Source organism: Schistocerca nitens, chromosome 4, assembly GCF_023898315.1.
Source record: "Schistocerca nitens isolate TAMUIC-IGC-003100 chromosome 4, iqSchNite1.1, whole genome shotgun sequence".
In the NCBI taxonomy this organism is placed as follows: Eukaryota; Metazoa; Arthropoda; class Insecta; order Orthoptera; family Acrididae; genus Schistocerca; species Schistocerca nitens.
The window spans coordinates 864,122,091-864,143,306 of record NC_064617.1 but is presented as its reverse complement, the minus strand read 5'-3'; the positions used below and the strand labels follow the sequence as shown (position 1 = coordinate 864,143,306).

Here is a 21,216-nt window from a genome sequence, read left to right as displayed (position 1 = left end):
CATTTCCTAATCTAATTCCCTCAGCATCACCCGACTTAATTCTACTACATTCCATTATCCTCGTTTTGCTTTTGTTGATATTCATCTTATATCCTCCTTTCAAGACACTGTCCATTCCGTTCAACTGCTCTTCCAAGTCCTTTGCTGTCACTGACAGAATTACAATGTCATCGGCGAACCTTGAAGTTTTAAATTCTTCTCCATGGATTTTAATACCTACTCTAAATGTTTCTTTTGTTTTCTTTACTGCTTGCTCAATATAGAGACTGAATAACATGGGGGAGAGCCTACAACCCTGTCTCACTCCCTTCCCAACCACTGCTTCCCTTTCATGTCCCTCGACTCCTATAACTGCCATCTGGTTTCTGTACAAATTCTAAATAGCCTTTCGCTCCCTGTATTTTACCCCTGCCACCTTTAGAATTTGAAAGAGAGTATTCCAGTCAACATTGTCAAAAGCTTTCTCTAAGTCTACAAATGCTAGAAACGTAGGTTTGCCTTTCCTTAGTCTTTCTTCTAAGATAAGTCGTAAGGTCAGTATTGCCTCACGTGTTCCAACATTTCTACGGAATCCAAACTGATCTTCCCCGAGGTCGGCTTCTACCAGTTTTTCCATTCGTCTGTAAATAATTCGCGTTAGTATTTTGCAGCTGTGGCTTATTAAACTGATAGTTCGGTAATTTTCACATCTGTCAACACCTGCTTTCTTTGGGATTGGAATTATTATATTCTTCTTGAAGTCTGAGGGTATTTCGCCTGTATCGTACATCTTGCTCACCAAATGGTAGAGTTTTGTGAGGACTGGCTCTTCCAAGGCCGTCAGTAGTTCTAATGGAAGGTTGTCTACTCCCGGGGCCTTGTTTCAACTCAGGTCTTTCAGTGCTCTGTCAAACTCTTCACGCAGTATTATATCTCCCATTTCATCTTCATCTACATCCTCTTCCATTTCTATAATATTGTCCTCAAGTACATCGCCCTTGTATAGACCCTCTATATACTCCTTCCACCTTTCTGCTTTCCCTTCTTTGCTTAGAACTGGGTTTCCATCTGAGCTTGTGATATTCATACAAGTGGTTCTCTTTTCTCTGAAGGTCTCTTTAATTTTCCTGTAGGCTATATCTATCTTTCCCATAGTGAGATAAGCCTCTACATCCTTACACATGTCCTCTAGCCATGCCTGCTTAGCCATTTTGCACTTCCTGTCGATCTCATTTTTGAGACGTTTGTATTCCTTTTTGCCTGCTTCATTTACTGCATTTTTATATTTTCTCCTTTCATCAATTAAATTCAGTATTTCTTCTGTCACCCAAGGATTTCTACTAGCCCTCGTCTTTTTACCTACTTGATCCTCTGCTGCCTTCACTACTTCATCCCTCAAAGCTACCCATTCTTCTTCTACTGTATTTCTTTCCCCCATTCCTGTCAATTGTTCCCTTATGCTCTCCCTGAAACTCTGTACTACCTCTGGTTTAGTCAGTTTATCCAGGTCCCATATCCTTAAATTCCCACCTTTTTGCAATTTCTTCAGTTTTAATCTACAGTTCATTGCCAATAGATTGTGGTCAGAGTCCACATCTGGCCCTGGAAATGTCCTACAATTTAAAACCTGGTTCCTAAATCTCTGTCTTACCATTATATAATCTATCTGAACCCTTTTAGTATCTCTAGGGTTCTTCCATGTATTCAACCTTCTTTTATGATTCTTAAACCAAGTGTCAGCTATGATTAAGTTATGGTCTGTGCAAAATTCTACCAGGCAGCTTCCTCTTTCATTTCTTAGCCCCAATCCACCTACTATGTTTCCTTCTCTCCCTTTTCCTACTGTCGAATTCCAGTCACCCATGACTATTAAATTTTTGTCTCCCTTCACTACTTTAATAATTTCTTTTATCTCATCATACATTTCTTCAATTTCTTCGTCATCTGCAGAGCTAGTTGGCATATAAACTTGTACTACTGTAGTAGGAATGGGCTTCGTGTCTATCTTGGCCACTGGAATACGTTCACTATGCTGTTTGTAGTAGCTTACCCGCACTCCTATTTTTTTATTCATTACCCCTATTTGATTTTGTATTTATAACCCTGTATTCACCTGACCAGAAGTCTTGTTCCTCCTGCCACCGAACTTCACTAATTCCCACTATATCTAACTTTAACCTATCCATTTCCCTTTTTAAATTTTCTAACCTACCTGCCCGACATTCCACGCTTTGATCCGTAGAATGCCAGTTTTCTTTCTCCTGACAACAACGTCCTCTTGAGTAGTCCCCGCCCGGAGATCCGAATGGGGGACTATTTTACCTGAGGAATATTTTACCCAAGAGGACGCCATCATCATTTAACCATACAATAAAGCTGCATGCCCTCGGGAAAAATTACAGCTGTAGTTTCCCCTTGCTTTCAGCCGTTCGCAGTACCACAACAGCAAGGCCGTTTTGGTTGGTGTTACAAGGCCAGATCAGTCAGTCATTCAGACTGTTGCCCCTGCAACTACTGAAAAGGCTGCTGCCCCTCTTCAGGAACCACATGTTTGTCTGGCCTCTCAACAGATACCCCTCCATTGCGGTTGCACCTACGGTACGGCTATCTGTATCGTTGAGGCACGCAAGCCTCCCCACCAATGGCAAGGTCCATGGTTCATGGGGGGAGGTATGTTACCATCACCCAACTCTTGCGTGTGCCTGTAGAACCAAGACTACATTTTATGTGGGGTATGTTACCATCACCCCACATAAAATGTGGTCTTGGTTCTACAGGCACACGCAAGAGTTGCTCATAGCATTACACATTCTGGTAGAAATGCTGTCTGCGACTTGGAATCAAGTCTATCCATTCAACCACATACTTGTATTGGATACTATGGAGACGTTGTTTAATAATTATACATGATTACAGCCACTGGCGAATCATATTCACGCCACTCTCATATATCGAAATAAATCACTTTTTTAACCTATCTGCTAAGGATCCCATACAACAAAAACTCGAGTGTGGTTTTTTTGAGACAGTCCCTCCGTATCTTGTACCTACTCTTCACTCTCTGCCTTGCCCCCCCCCCCCTGCAGCTTTGTTCATGTGATAATTCCAATTTAAGTCAGAAATGAACAGAAGTTGGAGAACACTATATCTAAGACCTTCTGCATCCCGCGGAGAAACAGGGTGAGCGGAGTTATGCGACAGGATCTTGTTTAGACCACTTGATGGAAAATGGGGACATGTTGCTGTAGCTCTTTCAACCGTGTACAGTGTGCAAGGCCAGCAGCAAATGGAAGCTCTCTCGTGCAACACAAAGTAGTAGAAAATATGGTTCAAGCAGTTACAGCGATGTATCTTATCAGAAATATTGGGAAGACTTCTTATCATACAGGAACTGAGGGAAGGGCGAGGATTTTGCTGCTACATTGTGTTATGTATTCAAACTATATGCAGGTAGTGCAGACTGAAGGAGATCTGTAGCATTCATGTCTGTCACCCAAACATTCTCTCCCTCCTCATTATTTTGTCCTATCCAACAGCGAAAAACTACGAACTGTAAAAACTACACGAATGTCACCCAGTAGAGAACTTGATTATATATTACTGCGTCCCATCTTCCTATATATCGAAAACAAATACCATCTGCATGCTGGCATCGAGGATACAAGGCGATCGTATTAAATATACAGGTATTGGAGCAGGTGGCTCATGATCGAAGTCGCTTGCACAGACCAGTGTAATGTTTCGTCACCTGTACTGTAGGAGGACTACGTCCTACAGGCTAACAATCACAAGAGAGCATCCCTGTGTCATTATTTGATGCTTTGTCTTTTTGTGCTTAACACATCCAAGCAGTATATGACTACAGCTACATACACCGCCATCATTTTGTTTTTTCCACCACAACTCCGAGGTCTGTGTCAGATGCTGAACCAACATTAACATATCTCAATCTATTGGCTCCCAGAGAAAACTGGACACCGCATTGTGCTGCTGCTTCCACAACCCACACACAGGATGATTGAAATAAAAGACAGAGGTGGTGTTTCTTATTGACAAAAAATGTGCAAGACATCGAGACGTATGGAAACTGGAAAATATTTGCAGCATTGTGGGGCATTTCCAAACAGTTGTCAGAGAGTTATTGACAACCTCTACATTTAAAGTCATCTTTCACAGTGACATGATAGCAGATGTCTAGGTGTTCCATTTCGATTGATCCCTCACATTGCAGTCATGTATGCAATCACTGTTTCAGTGCTGGCCATCCCCAGTGGGTTTGCTCCACCAAGACTCTCTCTCCATCCAAGCAAGTGATATCAGTTAATCATTATGTGGCAATCAACAGCATACCGGTGGGTGGATGGGCTGGAATAGACACTGTTGATGTACAGTAACAAGAACCACAGTGAACAGTGCGATCAATTTTAGCAATTTTACCACTTTTTCCTTGATTTAAATGCCAACCAATGACGTGGCAGCATGCTTCCCAATTTCTGTATCATTGCTAATCCCCTCCACTACTTTGCGAGTACCAAATGCTAGACTGTGAATGTAGATAGATGTATGCCCATTCATTGTTAATTCTCAAATGTATATATATATATATATACCAAATTATACCACACAGCATCTTGTGGCGCCGATGAGGTCGACACCAGCATCGATAAGCGTTCGTCTTCGGACTTTGAGCATCGTCTTTGGACAGTGAGCATTGTCTTTGGGCTGTTCTGCCATGTTTAGTTCTTTGTCAGCCTTGCATGTGTTTAGGTGAATAAATGAACTACTGCTAAAGAGGTGTTGTTTGGTGCAACCAGCCCGAACAATCCCCAAACTGGTGACCCCGACGCTCACGAACGCCGCTTACGACGCCAGAAATGTGTACTGGAACATCGCCTTGGATAAACAATGCAGCAACCCTTTGTCGGATTTCTACGTCCATCGACTTCGCATCGCGCCGCATCTGGATGCAGTGTACAGGAAGTGTAATTAGTGTGTAAATTCCCGACTCTTGCGTGAATCGCGCCTTTTCGGTAACTTTCGTCACCTTCTCACACATCGACAATGCGACCGAGGCGCACACGTCGTCTGTCAAAACCCGCTCAACGCGTCGGTAATTTCACATCGGGACAGTGGAGAGCTCCTTCGCCGATTAATTTGGACAATTCTGACTTGCTTTTGTGTGATAATTATTACAGTGACATTCGTCAGTGCAGTGCTTCGACACTGGACAATCATGCCAAACAATGGACTGCAACAAACGGGGACTATGTGGAAAATCCCATTTCGCACGAACTCCGAACTGCGGCTAAATCGCATGCCTGGTCGAATTCACAAACCCCGTCACGGCTCCCGCGTCTTCCGCGCCGCGTGCAAATTCGTTCGACCCGGTTTCCGCACAGCCCGTCTTCCAGAGATCGAATGTTCGCGCCAACGTTTCCACCGCTTCTCCACGCTTGTCCCTCATTTGCAGCATTAAACTACCAACATTTCTCTCGGACCAACTTCCAATGTGGTTCATGGCCGCGGAGTACATATTCTCCTCTTATGGCATCACTGACGAAGGTGAAAAATACCTCGTACTCTTCAGGCACCTAAAGGACTATCACTTTATAATTACGGACATTATTTGCGACAATAGTCATGGGTGACTGGAATTTGGCAGTAGGAAAAGGGAGAGAAGGAAACGTAGTAGGTGAATATGGATTGGGGGTAAGAAATGAAAGAGGAGGCCGCCTGGTAGAATTTTGCACAGAGCACAGCTTAATCATAGCTAACACTTGGTTCAAGAATCATGAAAGAAGGTTGTATACATGGAAGAAGCCTGGAGATACTGACAGGTTTCAGATAGATTATATAATGGTAAGACAGAGATTTAGGAACCAGGTTTTAAATTGTAAGACATTTCCAGGGGCAGATGTGGATTCTGACCACAATCTATTGGTAGATTAAAACTGAAGAAATTGCAAAAAGGTGGGAATTTAAGGAGATGCGACCTGGATAAACTGACTAAACCAGAGGTAGTACAGAGTTTCAGGGAGAGCATAAGGGAACAATTGACAGGAATGGGGGAAAGAAATACAGTAGAAGAAGAATGGGTAGCTTTGAGGGATGAAGTAGTGAAGGCAGCAGAGGATCAAGTAGGTAAAAAGACGAGGGCTAGTAGAAATCCTTGGGTGACAGAAGAAATACTGAATTTAATAGATGAAAGGAGAAAATATAAAAATGCAGTAAACGAAGCAGGCAAAAAGGAATACAAACGTCTCAAAAATGAGATCGACAGGAAGTGCAAAATGTCCAAGCAGGCATGGCTAGAGGACAAATGTAAGGATGTAGAGGCTTATCTCACTATGGGAAAGATAGATACAGCCTACAGGAAAATTAAAGAGACCTTCAGAGAAAAGAGAACCACTTGTATGAATATCACAAGCTCAGATGGAAACCCAGTTCTAAGCAAAGAAGGGAAAGCAGAAAGATGGAAGGAGTATATAGAGGGTCTATACAAGGGCGATGTACTTGAGGACAATATTATAGAAATGGAAGAGGATGTAGATGAAGATGAAATGGGAGATATAATACTGCGTGAAGAGTTTGACAGAGCACTGAAAGACCTGAGTTGAAACAAGGCCCCGGTAGTAGACAACCTTCCATTAGAACTACTGACAGCCTTGGGAGAGCCAGTCCTCACAAAACTCTACCATCTGGTGAGCAAGATGTACGAGACAGGCGAAATACCCTCAGACTTCAAGAAGAATATAATAATTCCAATCCCAAAGAAAGCAGGTGTTGACAGATGTGAAAATTACCGAACTATCAGTTTAATAAGCCACAGCTGCCAAATACTAACGCGAATTATTTACAGACGAATGGAAAAACTGGTAGAAGCCGACCTCGGGGAAGATCAGTTTGGATTTCGTAGAAATGTTGGGACACGTGAGGCAATACTGACCCTACGACTTATCTTAGAAGCTAGATTAAGGAAAGGCCAACCTACGTTTCTAGCATTTGTAGACTTAGAGAAAGCTTTTGACAGTGTTGACTGGAATACGCTCTTTCAAATTCTGAAGGTGGCAGGGGTAAATTACAGGGAGCGAAAGGCTATTTACAATTTGTACAGAAAGCAGATGGCAGTTATGAGTCGAGGGGTATGAAAGGGAAGCAGTGGTTGGGAAGGGAGTGAGACAGGGTTGTAGACTCTCCCCGATGTTAATCAATCTGTATATTGAGCAAGCAGTGAAGGAAACAAAAGAAAAATTCGGAGTAGGTATTAAAATCCATGGAGAAAAAATAAAAACTTTGAGGTTCGTCGATGACATTGTAATTCTGTCAGAGACAGCAAAGGACTTGGAAGAGCAGTTGAATGGAATGGATAGTGTCTTGAAAGGAGGGTATAAGATGAACATCAACAAAAGCAAAACGAGGATAATGGAATGTAGTAGAATTAAGTCGGGTGATGCTGAGGGAATTAGATTAGGAAATGAGACACTTAAAGAAGTAAAGGAATTTTGCTATTTGGGGAGCAAAATAACTGTGATGGTCGAAGTAGAGAGGATATAAAATGTAGACTGGCAATGGCAAGGAAAGCGCTTCTGAAGAAGAGAAATTTGTTAACATCGTGTATAGATTTAAGTGTCAGGAAGTCATTTCTGAAAGTATTTGTATGGAGTGTAGCCACGTATGGAAGTGAAACATGGACGATAAATAGTTGGGACAAGAAGAGAATAGAAGCTTTTGAAATGTGGTGCTACAGTAGAATGCTGAAGATTAGATGGGCAGATTACATAACTAATGAGGAAGTATTGAATAGGATTGGGGAGAAGAGAAGTTTGTGGCACAACTTGACTAGAAGAAGGAATCAGTTGGTAGGACATGTGTTGAGGCATCAAGGGATCACCAATTTAGTATTGGAGGGCAGCGTGGAGGCTAAAAATCGTAGAGGGAGACCAAGAGATGAATACACTAAGCAGATTGAGAAGGATGTAGGTTGCAGTAGGTACTGGGAGATGAAGAAGCCTGCACAGGATAGAGTAGCATGGAGAGCTGCGTCAAACCAGTCTCAGGACTGAAGACCACAACAACAACAACAACATCTGTGACAATTTGAGTGACAAGTACTCCAGAGCGAAAGCCACTTTAATTCAGCGCCTGTCACCAACATCACAGGAACAATTTCATCAAGGACATCCTACCGATCAACGACAATGCACCAATTACACTGACGACAATGCCGGCTGTTTCTCAGTGCAACACTGCACGTGCCACGCCTCCCTCTACGCAGCACCCCAGCCATACCGACTCTTTCTAGACCACTACCGACAGCGACGTCACGGCCGCCGCCTGCTGGCTCACTGATCTCGACCCAGTCAAAACAAACAGCTGCGCGAGATATGATCCCGCCACGGCAACCGCACCCGCATCTTGTCAACAACTCGCCGACACTACGCACGCTTACCGCCCCGCCGTTCACTACGCGATCGCGCCCGCAACTTGTTCACCCACCCCAGAAGGTGATTTCAGCCGTATCAATGCTTCATACAGTAGTGAACGTGTTCTCACTCCGCCGACGCCGAGTACTGAGTTTCACATTCACGATCCCACACACACGATCTCTTCTACTCGAACTGTTACGTCAATACTGTTCCACCGACCTTGTCTTGTACGCCAGGTCACCCTTTGGTATAGATAGATTCTGATTTCGACGCCATCTTACTCAGTGATACACAGCAGACTGCTTGCTTCACGACATACATTTTCGCCTGAACAACTGCGACAGCTACGTGAGTAAATTGTGACATACAACTTGTTGGTACGAGATCAGTTACACATGCTGCAGCCGACACCGACCGAGCACGACATGCAACGAGATGCTCCTGTCATTGTTCTGACGATCCTTTGCCGTTACTACCAGCTACAACTAATATCCTGACGATCACGCTACATGGATCTATGTCCCAGATGTCACAACTGTCTTCATCACGCCGCCACAAGTGGAAATTCTACGTTACTGATGTGATACGAGCAATTTATTTACGCCGCTGCCACCTTTCCTTGGTAGTTCCAGACAGTTCGTTTCTGTTCCACGGCATAACCAACCGCATTCCAGTGCCACTTGCTTTGCCGCCCTCTTCACTACCTCTGCAATGTACGACCAACACATCGGCCATTTCTGCTTCAGCGAGTGAGCACCTTTCCGCTCCGACACACGACCGTGCAGCAGTTTCGCGCGAGCAGCTTGCAGCCTTAAGGCCGGTTCCCACTAGAGCGCGGCAGCGCGTCGTGCGGCAACGGCAGCGGCAAGCGTTTTCCGCTTTGACGCGGCGGCTCGCGGAATTGGCGTTCCCATCTGGAAGCGGCAGACGCTAGCGGTAGCCAATGACGGAATGCCACTGAGGTACGGGGCGGGACCCACTGAAACTCCCGGTGCGTTTGAAAAACTATATCTTACACCTACATGGAGGAAAGACCAAGTTGGGTGAAGACATACCAATTTTTCATTTTCTGTACAATGTACTCTTTCACATATTCTATTATGCATGCTTTCTCATTTCACCATAAACAGATTTCATGACTACCGTTCATCATTGTTCATTATCTAGCACATTGCTTAAGAATCATGAAAGAATAATACATATTTGGAACAAAGTTTTCGAAACCAGATTTTAAATTATAAGACATTTACCGGTGCAGACGCAAACCTACAATACTTTATTAGTTACGAGCTGCAGTTTACAACTAAAGAGACAGTAAACGGTAGCAAATTAAGGAAATGGAACTTGAATATGTAAAGACCCACAGTTTTTCGATAATCTTAAAGTTAGCGCAATGCAACGACTGACTGAAACAGAGGAAGGAATCCGCTAGAATACGAATGGATATCTTTGAGAAAAGAAGTGGTGAATGCAGCAGAGTATGAGAACGGGAGGAAGGTACAGTAGAAATCGTTAGATAATATGTGAAATATTAAATCTGACAAGAGGGAAAAATACAAAAATGCAGCAAATAAAGTAGGCCATTGGAAATAGAAATGTCTAAACATGACGTTGACAGGAAGTCCAAAATTGCAACGTGATTTTGCACTTGGAAAACATAAGGGAATGAAAATGAGAAAGAACAAAGAAAACTTTGCTCAAAGGAGAAGCAACTGTCAAGAACTCATTTGGCAAGCCAGAACTAAGCAAATAAGAGAAGGCTAGATAGTGGAAGGAATATGCAGACAGGAGAGGGGGAGGGGTTGTACAAACTAACATAAGTACAATGTTAGATTCCTGTGAGATGTCTGAACACGCAAGGCAATACTGGTCCTACCACTTAACTAAGTAGACACACTGAAGAACAGCGAAACTGTGTTTATAGCATTTGCATGTTTAGAGAAAGGTTTTGACAATCTTAATTAAAACATTCTTTGAAGCTCTGGAGATGTCATCGATAAAACACCGGGACACAAGATTATCTACAACTTGTACAGAAACCAAACTGCATTTCTAAGACTTCAGTGACTTGAAAGGGAAGCAGTAATTGAGAAGGTAGAAGTAGAGAGGATATAAAATGAAGACTGTGAATAGCAAGAAAAGCGTTCTAAAAAAGAAAATTTGTTCACATGGAATATAAATTGTAATGATTGGGTACTATTTTACGAAGGTATTTGTGTGGAGTGCAGCCTTGTAAGTGAAACGTGGGCGATGAACAGTCCTGTCGAGAAGACAATGGACGCTTTCAAAACGTGGTGATCAATAAGAATGCTGAAGATTAGACATGAGGATCGTGTAACTAAAGAAGAGGTACGGATTTAAATAGAGTAGGAAGAGGAAATTATGGCACAACTTTGACTACAAGAGGGGTAAGTTGACAGGACATATTATGAGGCGTCAAAGAGTGAGGACAAAGGGGTTGGGTGATAGTATTCTGATAATAATCATTTGTTCAAATGCTATTCTACTATTTTATCTGTTAATGTAAGCAGTGAATTTAGTCTTCCATGCACTCCTCCACAAAACATTTAAACCAAAACTGAAATCAGCTGAACACCAAACCTTTCAACCACTGTCTGACAACTACTGCATTCACTTTCAACTTTCTATAACTATCACTGGCTAGCCCCACACATATACAGATATAAGGAGAACAGAAATAAACAAACAATTTCAGCATATAATTCTTTAGGTTGGCAACATGTACATAAACAAACCAAACAGGAAGGGGCATGAGGTGAACACACTGTAGTTACGACTTCAAATCAGTGTTTTCGGTAAAATGTCTACAGCTAGTGACAGAAGAAAAAAGAGCGAACATGAAAATGTGCTTATGTTCCATAATCTAAGTTTTAGTTCAACCTCCAGCATGCGACCAGGTGAGGGGAAACGTATATGTCCGCCAAAAAGTCGATTCACTGTAAGTAATCACTTATGCATTTAAAACAAAACTGAATCATTCTAGATTCCACCGAAAATGCCTTAAAGTAAAAGGCGAAACGCGCCTTGAACCAATAAAGTACACTCGATAAAGAAAAAAAACGTTTGTTACTTACCAAAGGAAATAATCAATAGCGGTTTTGACGCGCGGCAGCCCTAGTGGGAACCGGCCTAGGCCTAGGCCTAGGCCGGTTCCCACTAGGGCTGCCGCGCGTCAAAACCGCGCGTCAGCGGCGTGGTTGCCATGGAAACGGCGTCAGCGGCAAGGCGCGGCAGGCTCTGCGTCGCGGTTTGCCCATGTCGAACCGCTTCCGCTGCCGCGTGACGCGCCCCAGGTGCGCGCCGCCAATCACAGAACGCGCTGAGCGTGACGTCAGGTACGCAACCCAGGGCCACAAGAACTTTCGCCGAACCGCTGGCGCGGACGCGGCGGCAGCTATGAAATACTTATCATCCGATTCCAAGGAAACTATTCGGTAGAAAAATTTGATTCTTGGGCATGTTACAGCCTGATATCTTCTCTCGATAAAGGGCCGAATTTCTTTTCGATATTCGTCGTGGTTGCGTGCTGTATCGCATTTACGTAAACCTTTACACGAAATTTTAATGAGTGTGCAGAGGTAAAAACGCATTGCGTGGACTTTGCGTACAGTTCATTTTAGGTAATACATTATTGCGTATGAAATTTAGTCAACATATCGAAATTGCTTTTAAAGCTGAGAGCAGAACGATAGCTATCACCGTTCTCGAGATATTGAATGATATGTTGGCGGATGGGCTGTGCGGTGACCGTGCGCGGTTCGCTTGCCACGCGACCAATACTTCGTCCTGCTCGTCATAAACCATGTGGTTGTATCAACTGCAAATTTCGTATACGGTTCAAGAAATCTGAAAGCGTTTTTTTGCAAACGATAACTTGTAAAAAGTCATGTATTTCGTCGCATGATAAATATCCAAAATCTGTTTATCTACCGAGATATGAAAGAAACTACAGTTTTTCAGAAGGGATAGATGATTTTTTTTTTTAAACAGCATTTAATAGCGTGTGGAATGAGAAGTTAAACAGAAACTAATTTGCTGGTATGTCATAAGATGTAATTTGCTAAGTATCTACAGCTATTGATTATTTCCTTTGGTAAGTAACAAACGTTTTTTTTTTTCTTTATCGAGTGTACTTTACTGGTTCAAGACGCGTTTCGCCTTTTACTTTAAGGCATTTTCGGTGGAATCTAGAATGATTCAGTTTTGTTTTAAATGCATAACTGATTACTTACAGTGAATCGACTTTTTGGCGGACATATACGTTTCCCCTCACCTGGTCACATGCTGGAGGTTGAACTAAAACTTAGATTATGGAACATAAGCACATTTTCATGTTTGCTCTTTTTTCTTCTGTCACTAGCTGTAGACATTTTACCGAAAACACTGATTTGAAGTCGTAACTACAGTGTGTTCACCTCATGCCCCTTCCTGTTTGGTTTGTTTATGTACATGTTGCCAACCTAAAGAATTATATGCTGAAATTGTTTGTTTATTTCTGTTCTCCTTATATCTGTATATGTGTGGGGCTAGCCAGTGATAGTTATAGAAAGTTGAAAGTGAATGCAGTAGTTGTCAGACAGTGGTTGAAAGGTTTGGTGTTCAGCTGATTTCAGTTTTGATTTAAATGTTTTGTGGAGGAGTGCATGGAAGACTAAATTCACTGCTTACATTAACAGATAAAATAGTAGAATAGCATTTGAACAAATGATTATTATCAGAATACTATCACCCAACCCCTTTGTCCTCACTCTTTGACGCCTCATAATATGTCCTGTCAACTTACTCCTCTTGTAGTCAAAGTTGTGCCATAATTTCCTCTTCCTACTCTATTTAAATCCGTACCTCTTCTTTAGTTACACGATCCTCATGTCTAATCTTCAGCATTCTTATTGATCACCACGTTTTGAAAGCGTCCATTGTCTTCTCGACAGAACTGTTCATCGCCCACGTTTCACTTACAAGGCTGCACTCCACACAAATACCTTCGTAAAATAGTACCCAATCATTACAATTTATATTCCATGTGAACAAATTTTCTTTTTTAGAACGCTTTTCTTGCTATTCACAGTCTTCATTTTATATCCTCTCTACTTCTGCCTTCTCAATTACTGCTTCCCTTTCAAGTCATTGAAGTCTTAGAAATGCAGTTTGGTTTCTGTACAAGTTGTAGATAATCTTGTGTCCCGGTGTTTTATCGATGACATCTCCAGAGCTTCAAAGAATGTTTTAATTAAGATTGTCAAAACCTTTCTCTAAACATGCAAATGCTATAAACACAGTTTCGCTGTTCTTCAGTGTGTCTACTTAGTTAAGTGGTAGGACCAGTATTGCCTTGCGTGTTCAGACATCTCACAGGAATCTAATATTGTGCTTATGTTAGTTTGTACAACCCCTCCCCCTCTCCTGTCTACATATTCCTTCCACTATCTAGCCTTCTCTTATTTGCTTAGTTCTGGCTTGCCAAATGAGTTCTTGACAGTTGCTTCTTCTTTGAGCAAAGTTTTCTTTGTTCTTTCTCATTTTCATTCCCTTATGTTTTCCAAGTGCAAAATCACGTTGCAATTTTGGACTTTCTGTCAACGTCATGTTTAGACATTTCTATTTCCAATGGCCTACTTTATTTGCTGCATTTTTGTATTTTTCCCTCTTGTCAGATTTAATATTTCACGTTTTATCTAACGATTTCTACTGTACCTTCTTCCCGTTCTCATACTCTGCTGCATTCACCACTTCTTTTCTCAAAGATATCCATTCGTATTCTAGCGGATTCCTTCCTCTGTTTCAGTCAGTCGTTGCATTACGCTAACTTTAAGATTATCGAAAAACTGTGGGTCTTGACTTATTCAAGTTCCATTTCCTTAATTTGTTACCGTTTACTGTCTCTTTAGTTGTAAACTGCAGCTCGTAACTAATAAAGTATTGTAGGTTTTCGTCTGCACCGGTAAATGTCTTATAATTTAAAAACTGGTTTCGAAAACTTTGTTCCAAATATGTATTATTCTTTCATGATTCTTAAGCAATGTGCTAGATAATGAACAATGATGAACGGTAGTCATGAAATCTGTTGATGGTGAAATGAGAAAACATGCATAATAGAATATGTGAAAGAGTACATTGTACAGAAAATGAAAAATTGGTATGTCTTCACCCAACTTGGTCTTTCCTCCATGTAGGTGTAAGATATAGTTTTTCAAACGCACCGGGAGTTTCAGTGGGTCCCGCCCCGTACCTCAGTGGCATTCCGTCATTGGCTACCGCTAGCGTCTGCCGCTTCCAGATGGGAACGCCAATTCCGCGAGCCGCCGCGTCAAAGCGGAAAACGCTTGCCGCTGCCGTTGCCGCACGACGCGCTGCCGCGCTCTAGTGGGAACCGGCCTTTACGACTCGACCGCAGCACTGACAGCCACAGCCCACACGCAGCTCCAGTTTCATCAAACTGCGTCGCCTCTCCGCCACGGACCAGTAGTTCGTCCGCCGATTCAACTTCTTCACGTTCACATTACATTTCAACGCCTTCCTGTTCCGACCATGGTTTCACCGACCACGTCCGTCTTCCACCACCTCTCGCCATCGCCATGCCTCATGCACAGGGCTCACGGCCACGCCCCCCATCCCTCGATCACGGCTGTTTCGCACATCAAAACACCGACACTGTCAACTCCGCTTGTAACATCCTGCCATCTACCACTGTAACACATTCACCGTCCACGGACTCGGAGGTGACGCTTCCGTCTACACCCAAGTCATCTGCCGCCAAGGTCAGTCGTGTGCAGCTTGCTGTTTTCTCCCCTGCTGCGACATCAAGCGCCTCTATAACTCCGTCATTACCATGAGAGTTGCTCATCCGGTATTTCTTACGCAACCTTTTAAGCCACAGCATGCTTGCTCCTTTATGTCATACGGCCAATAACAAACTGTTACCGGACACGTTGCACTTACCACGGCACTCGCCGGCAAATACTTTGGCAATACATCGCATCGCATCTTCGACGCACTCCGCACCTTTGATCGGATCAAAACCCCGCTGCGCCACACGGCCTCGGCACTACGATGTTCTCCCCATCGACACGCCGCCGCCTTGTGCTTCCAGTGTGCCATCAGCAGCATGCCACGGTCAACCTGTGGACGCCTTCCGCGCCTCCTTCCCTCCGCTGGTCGCGCCTACCGAGACATCGAGAAACGGTTGGATCGCGCCTCGCACTAGCGCCTGCCACGACACGATCGGTCACGCGCACCTGCGCTATCAGCCGGCCGGGTGCACACAAGCCTCTCATCATCCTTACCGTGCTCCGCACTACCGGCGGGGGCTCTGTGGCAGTTATGGACTGCAAGATTCGACCGCCTCATCTTTGAGAACGAACTTCTTTGAAAACTGTTGCTCTCAGTGTGTTCCGAACTCTGTATTCGAGTGGATGTGATCAAAATAAAGTTAATTCATTATAAACGAGCGAATACTTAATATTGGGTTCGATATTACCATACGTAACATCTCGATCCCCAAAATCCTATACCGATCTACATATTTCTAGCACTTTGATCATAATGCGTATTTTGCGATTAGTACTACAAATCTTTCCCTATGCAGATGGGAATCACAGGGCATTCTCGCATTCTTAGGATGAAGTTGGAGATAGAAAGATCTACCCGCATTGTTTCTGACCAACCTTACCTGCAATACTGTCATCAATTTACTTGCAGCTGACGAGAAGCAGGAAGCTTCTACGCCCACTACATTACATGTCTTGTGAAGGAACAAAGCAAGCCAAGTCCATAACTGCTGTTCTGCACCAATCTTACTCACATTGCCCATCCAAGGGAACAAGATCTCTCCAGATGCACGCACGTCGAGGAAGTTAGCACCTCTTATCGGTGTATAGTAGACAGTTGTGAAGAAGAAACGTGTGTATCATGTATGATGGAGCGCCAAAGAGGTGTAGTTTGAAGCATTTTACATAAATAAACTGCGCTATCAATTCGGAAGTGTTTTTGTAGTGCCTAGTATCAGTACCAAGAAGATATTGGTAAGAGAGAAATGATCATAGAACATAAACACATGCATTCCCAAGGCTACACGATGCTACACTTAAAACATGCGATAATGCTAGAGTGGTGCAGTTTCTGACCTATTAGTCATGTGGAATGCAATGCAGCTAATATTCCAATGCAATAAATATATTTCCAGCTCAAGGGATACATTCCCCTTCCAAGTTTCTCTATAATAAATTATGGTGACAAACTGTAAAGTGATAAAACTACTACCTTGGACACAAAAAAACCATCGATTCTTTGTACCAAAAACACTACATAGGTTTCCAGAGGCATATGACGCCTTCTGTTTACAAAGCTCAAGCCGATTATGGTTCGGAAATTATTATATATTCACAACAGCCCCATAAAATTATTGCCGAGAACCAAAAATGCATACGAAGAAACAGTAACATCTTATGAGGATATAAACACCAGAGGAGATGTAACAGTCTTACCGCAGTTTACCACCGCCCTTGATAACCTTCCTCCTGCACACAAACGTCATTGTCCGATGTTTGGCTGTATGGCTCATGTGTGGGATAATATTGGTATTTTTCTTGACGCCAAGTCTCTAGAAGGCCTCTTCTCTCCACTGTTAAGGTGTGTATATATGTAGCATCAGTCTACTCCCCTCCTCCAGGACACACAATTTTACTGATTTTGCTCAGTACTCATTTCATGGTACTTTTCTCTGATTTCATGTATTCTCAGTCAGTTTCCATAATATTACTAGGTTTTGGCGATTTTACGTACTTCACGGTATTTACCTCAATTTTTCGTGATTATACCAGGTTTTCCTCGAATTTTACCAATTTTATGTCGTTTTCCACATTCTTCCATAGTTTTCCATATGTGTATGTTCATATAGCTGATGTGCCCATGAGCTGATCTTCTACGAGAATGTTTGCGCATCTTACATACCAACCTACTAAAAAATACTAAGACTTGCCTTCTCTCGATGATCCATTTACAGGCATTTACTATAGGCCGAAAATGAAAAGTATAGTAATAGTCACTTCGTACCTATATGAAACAAAAGACTCGATTTATCCAAGATGTGGCAGAGAACTAGACTACTTCACATACATCTTTGTTCATTCAGAGGTGCGTACCAAAACAGATTTTCCACCAATAGGCATCTTTCATCACACACAAGTTGGAAATCCCCTGATGACTGTGATATGGAGAGGTTAGCTGTTAATGATCGCAAGTAGACAGTGCTCTAAGTCACACACAGAACACGCAGTTGTATACAAGTCTATAGTAGGTAATACCACACAGCTGATACACATCAAAAGAACAAAGGAAAAATTGGTTACATGCGTGATAAATGACACACAGCAACATCTCCCTCTCTCCCCCAATCAATCACTCCATCTACTTCCTATTGCCCTTTAACGCAGATTCGTTTCAGTTTAGAGGCAAGTGGCTCTCTTTTCAAGGAAAACATCAAAGACAGCAGTCATCTTGTTATTTCTATTACCTCAGTAGACATATAGCAGAGTGTTGCCATACAGGAACTGCTTGTTGGCTCACACGACAAGGTTATGATTGACGGAGAGTACAGAAAAGCACATTGTAAATACTGTTTGCTATGGTTTAAAACACCTAAACAGTCCTGCACAGCGTCAAACGTGCGATCATTCTGTAGTTGTATACTGTAGTCACCACAGCCAGTAATACAATGCTCTTTAGCTAAGGACACTTTATGAAAATATATGAGGCAGTTTGGGTTCACACCTGGGCTTGTGACCCAACATAAATTTAAACATTTTTTACTCTACATTTGGTGGTCTTTCACATTAAACATTCTGTACCAGCCACCTTACCACTGTCGATAAAAATGACTGTTTCCCTGGTGCCCGGTGCTACCATGTCAACTTTTACTCATATTCCTCTTGCTGTCACATATTCATTCCCATGTACAGGAATTTTCATGTAGAAAGCAGGAGACATGCAAATACTCCCTGAATCCTCCTCGATTTCCCCCCATTTTGGCATATTTTCCCTCAATTTATATGTATTTTCCGTCATTTATCGTAATTTTATCGATTATACACCACTTCTGCCTCTGCGATCATTGCATCACTTCTCGTTGCATATTCTAAAATTGCTTGTAAATGGAAATGAGCATTTTGTGTCATTGGCTTGGAGGACCCTTATGGAGCAGGGCCGGCCGGCTGCCTTGGTGCAGGTCTTATTACATTCGACGCCAAATTGGGCGACCCGCGAGCGAGATGGGGATGAAATGATGATGAAGACAACGCAACACCCAGTCCCTGAGCGGAGAAAAACCCTGACCCAGCCGGGAATCGAAGCCGGGCCCCTTAGGATGGCAGTCCGTCACGCTGACCATTCAGCTATCGGGGTGGACACTTGTAAATGTAGTACAGTTGTCTACAACTCGCGCAAATACAGTATTCTTCTGGTCGGACAGCGTAGTATAGCACTGTACTCAAATGAATCCAGTCATCTGACAGCTCTCATAACCCACAGTAGTCTGCAAGAGCGTTCGAGTATGGACCTGTGACGAAGCAAGTGGGGATAATTTTACTTCCCCCCTTGTTTTGCCATCTGCCTCCTTAAAATTCATTTTTGAATTTAGTTGTTATTAATATACGTGAGTATATTCTGCTTTTTTGTAAAGGAGAAACGTTGGCCCTCAGTTTTAAACTATATAACACCAGATCTAATTTTGTGCTTAGTTTTGTGTATGTAATTGATTTTCTAATTTATTTCGATTCTTCCTAGTTAGTATCTTTTGTTATAGGGTGAAATTGGTAATTATTTAGTAACTTAAATTCTATTGTTGACGTATAAACAAATATAAATTCTGTACTAATCATAATCATTTGGAGGAACAACTAACAGTATTCTTAAAGGATCTACTGTATTTGGCTCTGTTTGAAAACATGATGGCAAAGTCAGCCTTTAATTAATTCCAAAGTAATCAACAGTTTTGCCAAAAATATTCATTATGTAACTATATATTTTAATTTCACGATTTAAACAAATAATTTGGCCTAAATCTTGTAGTAGAAGAAACTGTTAAAATGAATGAATTTTTGATGTATTCAATCAATTTAATGAGTTAAGTTTTAATTGCAATTTCTGTAAATTTAACTTTGAACAATGTGTAGTTTCAACACCTATTATTGTGATGATATATATGGGTCCGGTTTCTGGTCATGAGACAATCCGTCCATGACCGAGTTTCAGACGAGAAACCTGTGTTGGCTAGAATAAGTGTAACACAATTAGGCCGTGTGTTAAAACAATGACAGTGGCTGTTCCACACATACCTGATTATTCCAAAAGAACTGTGGACTATGTGGTTATGTTTTTTACTGCTCATAGATGTTGAATATTAATCTATTGTAGCAGTATGTGGATGTTCGCCAGCAATCTATTAATGAGGCTTATCGACAGTTAAACTATAGTGCACTGGCCATATAACTGTGTAATATTAGAGGTTGTGAACAGTGAAAGTAAAATACTGTGAAACGCAACTGTGCATCTGTTGGCTACATCATTTACAGTAGACAGTAGTTGTCCTTCCACCACCTATTTTTTCAGCCAGTACGTCGACACTGAGGATAACAAACACCGAAATAAAGAAGGCAAACCGTCACATTTGTTGCCCCGACACGAGGACACAGGGCCGCCCCCCCCCCCCCCCCCCCACGCAGACCTTCGATGGCGCATCGCCCACTGCTACTGCATTGCCAGCATCAGGGGTCCCTCAACCGCCGCACGGATCTTTCCACATCGTGCCTGCCTTCGGGCCTGCAGTTGGAACACATTGTTCTATCAGCTGCGCCGGCCCAAGCCCTCTTCGTGTGCTGCTTGCGCCCCCCCCCCCCCCCTTCCCACGCAGAACTTCGATGACGCATTGCCCACCGCTACTGCATTGAAAGCATCAGGGGCTCCCTCAACCGTCGACACGGATCTTTGCCTGCCTGTGCTACATCCATGTGTGCTACCTGGCAGATTTCCTAAGCTGCCTGCGTTGCTAAAGGATAACCCTAAAACTTGGTTCGCCCTGGTGGACCATCTACTGGATATCCACGGGATCTCAGACGATGACAAACGTTTCTTCTGCCTGGTGAGCCACCTCCACGACCATCCTGACCTAATCAGTGATATGCTACTCTCGCTGCCAGCTTCGTCCAAGTATGTGACAGCAAAAACTTTGCTTATCAAATGCCTTTCTCACCCTCCGGCTGAGGCTATCCACCACATCATCCATAACGAGCACCTCGACAACCACACACTTTCGCAGCTCTGGCAGTGCCTATGTACACTGATTGATGATCAAGCACTACTCGATGCCACACTGTGGACTCTGTGGATGGTCAAACTTCTGTCATAACCTACAGCTTCCTGCTATTGCACGTCGCTGACCCTCTCGAGGTCCACCTACGCATGGCTGATTGGGCCTACACAACCATTTGTCACTGACACCGCCTGTCACAGACGAAATCGCCTTCGTCTTCAGTTGGCACCCCTGCTTTGCTGATTCCATGTGCTGCTGGTAGAGGCCATCGCGTGTGCCTCAGCAGCTCAGCGACCTGCCAGGGGCTTCCTCCTGATGGACTACAGGAGATACTACTTGCGCCCTCCCAACAGCAGCCGTCCTCACCTGAACAGCAGCCCGAGTGTTCCTGAGCTACAACGCAGCCGGCTGCATCCTCCACAAACCCCGCAAAGCCAGACCTCCAACCTTACCCGTTTTGCTGGTAACCTGCAACCTCGCAACCGC

General features: G+C 43.1%; 1 protein-coding gene across 1 annotated transcript in view; it reads right to left on the bottom strand.

Annotated features, from left to right (window-relative positions):
- LOC126252622 (uncharacterized) overlaps window positions 1-15,533 on the bottom strand; it is a 79,117-nt gene extending 63,584 nt beyond the window's left edge. Inside the window, exon 1 of the mRNA XM_049953523.1 lies at window positions 15,366-15,533. Within this exon, the coding sequence (XP_049809480.1) occupies window positions 15,366-15,533 (168 nt within the window). The remainder of the gene's footprint in view (window positions 1-15,365) is intronic.
- Window positions 15,534-21,216: the final 5,683 nt, after the last annotated feature.